Genomic DNA, 7,500 nt, shown 5'->3' with positions numbered 1-7,500 from the left:
CTGAGGTCTGTGGATCAGAATCTACTTATGGTTCCTCTCACGCGGTTCAGGACCAGAGGAGAGAAGTCCTTCCAGACTGTTGCTCCTAAGCTTTGGAACCATCTCTGTGTTTGATGATCTACTGACTCCTTCAAGAAACATCTGTGTTTGATGATCTACTGACTCCTTCAAGAAACATCTGTGTTTGATGATCTACTGACTCCTTCAAGAAACATCTGTGTTTGATGATCTACTGACTCCTTCAAGAAACATCTGTGTTTGATGATCTACTGACTCCTTCAAGAAACATCTGTGTTTGATGATCTACTGACTCCTTCAAGAAACATCTGTGTTTGGTGATCTACTGACTCCTTCAAGAAACATCTGTGTTTGATGATCTACTGACTCCTTCAAGAAACATCTGTGTTTGATGATCTACTGACTCCTTCAAGAAACATCTGTGTTTGATGATCTACTGACTCCTTCAAGAAACATCTGTGTTTGATGATCTACTGACTCCTTCAAGAAACATCTGTGTTTGATGATCTACTGACTCCTTCAAGAAACATCTGTGTTTGATGATCTACTGACTCCTTCAAGAAACATCTGTGTTTGATGATCTACTGACTCCTTCAAGAAACATCTGTGTTTGATGATCTACTGACTCCTTCAAGAAACATCTGTGTTTGATGATCTACTGACTCCTTCAAGAAACATCTGTGTTTGATGATCTACTGACTCCTTCAAGAAACATCTGTGTTTGATGATCTACTGACTCCTTTAAGAAACATCTGTGTTTGATGATCTACTGACTCCTTCAAGAAACATCTGTGTTTGATGATCTACTGACTCCTTCAAGAAACATCTGTGTTTGATGATCTACTGACTCCTTTAAGAAACATCTGTGTTTGATGATCTACTGACTCCTTTAAGAAACATCTGTGTTTGATGATCTACTGACTCCTTCAAGAAACATCTGTGTTTGATGATCTACTGACTCCTTCAAGAAACATCTGTGTTTGATGATCTACTGACTCCTTCAAGAAACATCTGTGTTTGATGATCTACTGACTCCTTTAAGAAACATCTGTGTTTGATGATCTACTGACTCCTTCAAGAAACATGTGTGTTTGATGATCTACTGACTCCTTCAAGAAACATCTGTGTTTGATGATCTACTGACTCCTTCAAGAAACATGTGTTTGATGATCTACTGACTCCTTTAAGAAACATCTGTGTTTGATGATCTACTGACTCCTTCAAGAAACATCTCTGTGTTTGATGATCTACTGACTCCTTCAAGAAACATCTGTGTTTGATGATCTACTGACTCCTTCAAGAAACATCTGTGTTTGATGATCTACTGACTCCTTCAAGAAACATCTGTGTTTGATGATCTACTGACTCCTTCAAGAAACATCTGTGTTTGATGATCTACTGACTCCTTTAAGAAACATCTGTGTTTGATGATCTACTGACTCCTTCAAGAACCATCTGTGTTTGATGATCTACTGACTCCTTCAAGAAACATCTGTGTTTGATGATCTACTGACTCCTTTAAGAAACATCTGTGTTTGATGATCTACTGACTCCTTCAAGAAACATGTGTGTTTGATGATCTACTGACTCCTTCAAGAAACATCTGTGTTTGATGATCTACTGACTCCTTCAAGAAACATGTGTGTTTGATGATCTACTGACTCCTTTAAGAAACATCTGTGTTTGATGATCTACTGACTCCTTCAAGAAACATCTCTGTGTTTGATGATCTACTGACTCCTTCAAGAAACATCTGTGTTTGATGATCTACTGACTCCTTCAAGAAACATCTGTGTTTGATGATCTACTGACTCCTTCAAGAAACATCTGTGTTTGATGATCTACTGACTCCTTCAAGAAACATCTGTGTTTGATGATCTACTGACTCCTTTAAGAAACATCTGTGTTTGATGATCTACTGACTCCTTCAAGAACCATCTGTGTTTGATGATCTACTGACTCCTTCAAGAAACATCTGTGTTTGATGATCTACTGACTCAGTTTTATCTTTATCTTTAAAGTATGTACTTTATTGAATATTGTTTTGATTGTTTAAGTTCTTTGTGACCTTGGTCTGGAAAAGCGCTATAAATAAAAATGACTTACTTACTTACTTACAATCGCCCCCTGCAGGCTTCTCAGGGAACTGTGTGGGCTGCGGAGAAAGGATCCAATACTTCTCTGACTTCTGTGGACACATGAACCTGAAGGACGACGGTTCCAAACAGAAGCTGCTGAAGTTCCTCCTGCAGAGAGACCATCAGGGAGCTCTGGTGCGAGGATCCAACATCTGCTGGACTCACGGTGAGACTCAACACTGTTGTTCTCTGACGGCATTGAACTCCGACCTGTTTCAGGAGCAAGAGTCAAGTCAAGGCTGTCGAGTCTGTCGGAGCGACTTGTTACCTCTGAACACACACCTGGATCAGGTGAGATGATGAAGATGATGATGATGAAGATGAAGATGAAGATGAAGATGAAGATGAAGATGATGTTGATGAAGATGATGATGATGAAGATGAAGATGATGATAATGAAGAAGATGATGATGATGAAGATGAAGATGATGATGGTGATGAAGATGAAGATGAAGATGATGGTGATGAAGATGAAGATGATGAAGATGAAGATGATGGTGATGAAGATGATGATGAAGATGATGGTGATGAAGATGAAGATGATGATGATGAAGATGATGGTGATGAAGATGATGAAGATGAAGAAGCTGATGGTGAAGATGATGATGATGAAGATGAGGATGATGAAAATGATGATGATGATGAAGATGATGATGATGAAGATGATGATAATGGTGATGATGAAGATGAAGAAGCTGATGATGAAGATGAAGAAGATGATGATGAAGATGATGATTAGATGATGATGAAGATGATGATGGTGAAGATGATGATGAAGATGATGATAATGATGAAGATGAAGATGATAAAGATGAAGATGGTGAAGATGATGATGATGATGAAGAAGATGATGAAAATGATGATGATGAAGAAGTTGATGATGATGAAGATGATGATGGTGAAGATGATGATGAAGATGATGATGATGATGAAGATGAAGATGAAGATGATGATGAAGATGATGATAATGAAGAAGATGATGATGATGATGATTCAATTCAATTCAATTTTATTTCAAGTGTCTTATCATAACAAAGTTATCTCAAGACACTATACAGTTGAAATAAGACTACAGTTGATTAAGGAAAAATAGATCCAGCAATTCAACAAAGAGCAAGAAACAAAACACTGTACAGTGAGCAATGGCGAGGAAAAACTTCCTTTTAGAAGCAGAAACCTCGAGCGGAACCAGACTCATTGTTGACGGCCTGCCGCTTTGACCGGCTGGGAGGAAGGATGGGGGGGTAGACAGATGGATAAGGAGAGGAGTGAGGGAGGATATAGTGAGAGAAAAGAGGAGAGTGTAGGAGAGTCCATGGGGGTGCTGGAGAGAACTCGGGATCTGATGACGTGGTGAAGATCCTGGATCAGCAGCAGCTCTGGAGGTGGATCCCTGGATCAGCAGCAGCTCTGGAGGTGGATCCCTGGATCAGCAGCAGCTCTGGAGGTGGATCCCTGGGGCTCCGGGAGAGAAATAAAAAGGTGTGGGTTTTGGGACAAATGTATACAATACACAGGTATTACAGACTCCGGTGACGGGTGAAGATATATAGAGGGCAGAGGGGGGGGGGGGGGGAGGTTGAAATAGCCAGGCCAGAGGGCACATACCTAGCACAGCAGGATCCAGACACGGGGGCCCAAGCCACGGCAGGAACCCGCGGGAGACCAGGACCCGGCAGGCGAGATAACCACCAGAGCCGACCCCAAACACCAACGAGAAGGCGGACCACCACCGGGGGCGCGAGAGGGCAAGCACAGGCGAGGACGACCGAGGAAGCAAAGAGGGGGAGGGAACGGCCCCCAATCTTTGAACTGTAGACCGTCCCCAAGAGCCACAGCCCACCTCCCCCATGTCATAAGGGAAGTTTGGGGGGCCAGCAGTATTTCATGGGCGGTCCAAGGTCTCTAAGGTGCAGAGGCCCCGCCCATCACACGTACTGACCCCCAGCCCCCGGCCCCACCCTCCATGCAGCACCCAGGGGGACAGCATCACTTGCATGGGCGGTACATGGTCTCTACGGTAACATGGGTCCGCCCAATGCCTCCGCCGTCCCCCCAACGTGGCCCCGCCCAGTGTGGCCCCCCCCACCCGGGAAGCCTCCGAAAGACCGACCAACCCGGCCACGAACCCCCAGGACCAAGGGCGACAAACTCCCCGACCACAGCACATGCCACACAGGGCGGGTAGAGGACCACAGCCACCGCTGCAGCAGACACCCACCCCAAGACAGGCCCCCACAGCCCCCCACCACAGACCAGGTGAAGCCATCAGGGCCGGATGGCCATCCAGAACACCCGGCCAGCCCCAGCCCCACCCCTAACGGTTCATCCGCCAACCCCGTCAGCGGGACCAGCAACCCCCCAGCCCCAGCACCGCCCCCAACGCAACCCCCCATCCACCACCCCAACCACCCCCGCCAGCACCAGCCCCCACGCACCACCAAAGACCCCCCGGAAGCGGGCCACCCCCCCGCCGGCACACGGGGCCATCGCAGCACCAGCGGTCACCACTACCAGGCCCAAGGCACCCACAGGCCCCACCCGCCGGGCCCCCCACACCCGAATCGGCCAAGCCAGAACGGCCCCGGCGAGAAAAGAAGGATATACAGAGCTCGGTGTCTAAAACTCCTCCAACATTCTCAGCCTATAGCAGCTAAGATAAACAGTTAGGTTAGTTATAGCAGCTAAAGATAAACAGTTAAGTTAGTTATAGCAGCTAAAGATAAACAGTTAAGTTAGTTATAGCAGCTAAAGATAAACAGTCAAGTTAGTTATAGCAGCTAAAGATAAACAGTTAAGTTAGTTATAGCAGCTAAGATAAACAGTTAAGTTAGTTATAGGCTTTATCGAAAAGTAAGGTTTTAAGATTATTTTTAAACATAGAGAGGGTGTCTGCCCTCCGGACTGAAGCCGGTAGTTTGTTCCACAGCAGAGGGGCTTGAAAACTGAAGGCCCTGGCTCCGAATCTACATTTAGAGATTTGTGGTATAACTAATAGATCAGAGTTTAAGGATCGTAAGGTCCTTGAGGGTTGGTAAGTTTGGATTAAATCTTTAATGTATGTTGGTGCTAGACCATGTAAGGCTTTATAGGTTAGGAGAAGGATTTTAAATTGTATTCTAAATTCTACAGGAAGCCAATGTAGGGAAGACAGTACAGGTGTGTTCGCGCCTCTTAGTCTTAGTCAGGACACGAGCTGCAGATGAATGAGCTGAAGATTCTGAGAGACTTCTTAGAACATCCTGACAGAAGAGAGTTACAATAGTCCAGCCTGGAGGTAACAAAAGATGAGCTTCTCAGCAGCATCTAAAGGAAGGAAGTGCCTGATTTTTGAAATGTTACGAAGGTGGAAGTAAGCAGTCCGTGAGATTTGTTTTATGTGTGAGTTAAATGATAAGTCCTCGTCAAAGCATACACCCAGATTCTTTACAGTGGTGCTCGTAGCAGGAGCAAGTTATGTAAAGATCATTAGTTAATGATTGTCTGAGATGTTGCGATCAACTAGTAAAACCTCAGTCTTTTCCGAGTTCAGTAGGAGGAAGTTTTTGGTCATTCATGACTTGATATCTGTGATACAGGACTGTAATTGTGTAGCTGATTTCTTTCATCTGGCTTCATGGACAAGTAAAGTTGGGTGTCATCAGCATAACAGTGAAAATGTATAAAGTGTCTTCTAATCAAGTCTAGTGGGAGCATATAGATTGTGAATAGTATTGGACCAAGAACAGAACCTTGTGGGACACCATAGCTGACCTTAGTGTATGTCGATGAGAGGTGGTTGACATGTACATAGTGCGTTCTATCCGACAGGTAAGATTTAAACCAGTTAAGAGCAGTTCCACGAATGCCTAAATGGTTTTCTAGCCTCTGTAGAAGGATTTGGTGTCGACAGTGTCAAATGCACTGAGATCTAGAAGAACAAGAACTGAAACATGGACCTGATCAGAGGCCATCAGTAGGTCGTTACTTACTTTTACCAGGGCGGTCTCTGTGCTGTGGTGTTCCCTAAAACCAGACTGAAACACCTCAAATTGATCATTGTCCTGGAGATAATCACAGAGCTGACTCGTTACCACTTTCTCCAGAAGTTTTGAAATGAAGACAAGATTAGAGATAGAACTATAGTTAGTGAGAACCTCTGGATCAAGAGATAGAACTATAGTTAGTGAGAACCTCTGGATCAAGAGATATAACTATAGTTAGTGAGAACCTCTGGATCAAGAGATGGAACTATAGTTAGTGAGAACCTCTGGATCAAGAGATAGAACTATAGTTAGTGAGAACCTCTGGATCAAGAGATAGAACTATAGTTAGTGAGAACCTCTGGATCAAGAGATAGAACTATAGTTAGTGAGAACCTCTGGATCAAGAGATAGAACTATAGTTAGTGAGAACCTCTGGATCAAGAGATGGAACTATAGTTAGTGAGGACCTCTGGATCAAGAGATAGAACTATAGTTAGTGAGGACCTCTGGATCAAGAGATAGAACTATAGTTAGTGAGGACCTCTGGATCAAGAGATAGAACTATAGTTAGTGAGAACCTCTGGATCAAGAGATAGAACTATAGTTAGTGAGAACCTCTGGATCAAGAGATAGAACTATAGTTAGTGAGAACCTCTGGATCGAGATATAGAACTATAGTTAGTGAGAACCTCTGGATCGAGATATAGAACTATAGTTAGTGAGAACCTCTGGATCAAGAGATAGAACTATAGATAGTGAGAACCTCTGGATCGAGATATAGAACTATAGTTAGTGAGAACCTCTGGATCGAGATATAGAACTATAGTTAGTGAGAACCTCTGGATCAAGAGATAGAACTATAGATAGTGAGAACCTCTGGATCGAGATATAGAACTATAGTTAGTGAGAACCTCTGGATCGAGATATAGAACTATAGTTAGTGAGAACCTCTGGATCGAGATATAGAACTATAGTTAGTGAGAACCTCTGGATCAAGAGATAGAACTATAGATAGTGAGAACCTCTGGATCGAGATATAGAACTATAGTTAGTGAGAACCTCTGGATCGAGATATAGAACTATAGTTAGTGAGAACCTCTGGATCAAGAGATAGAACTATAGTTAGTGAGAACCTCTGGATCGAGATATAGAACTATAGTTAGTGAGAACCTCTGGATCAAGAGATAGAACTATAGTTAGTGAGAACCTCTGGATCAAGAGATAGAACTATAGTTAGTGAGAACCTCTGGATCAAGAGTGGGTTTTTTAAGCAGAGGTTTAATTACTGCAACTTTAAAAATCTGAGGCACAAGATGTTATTGACAAGTTAAGTTAAGTATGAAAGTGCTAAGTAAGGGGAACTGTTCTTTAAGTAGTCA

General features: G+C 43.4%; 1 protein-coding gene across 1 annotated transcript in view; it reads left to right on the top strand.

Annotated features, from left to right (window-relative positions):
• The window catches only part of greb1 (growth regulating estrogen receptor binding 1), a 46,575-nt gene that overhangs the window by 3,096 nt on the left and 35,979 nt on the right, over nt 1-7,500 (top strand). Inside the window, 2 exon segments of the mRNA XM_087793103.1 lie at nt 2,152-2,322; nt 2,376-2,447. Coding sequence (XP_087649229.1) covers nt 2,152-2,322; nt 2,376-2,447 — 243 coding nt within the window.

This window comes from Callionymus lyra, chromosome 6 (assembly GCF_982586985.1).
Source record: "Callionymus lyra chromosome 6, fCalLyr1.hap1.1, whole genome shotgun sequence".
NCBI classification, from domain to species: Eukaryota; Metazoa; Chordata; class Actinopteri; order Syngnathiformes; family Callionymidae; genus Callionymus; species Callionymus lyra.
Note: the sequence above shows the minus strand (reverse complement) of the source record. Positions and strands in the feature narration are given on the sequence as shown.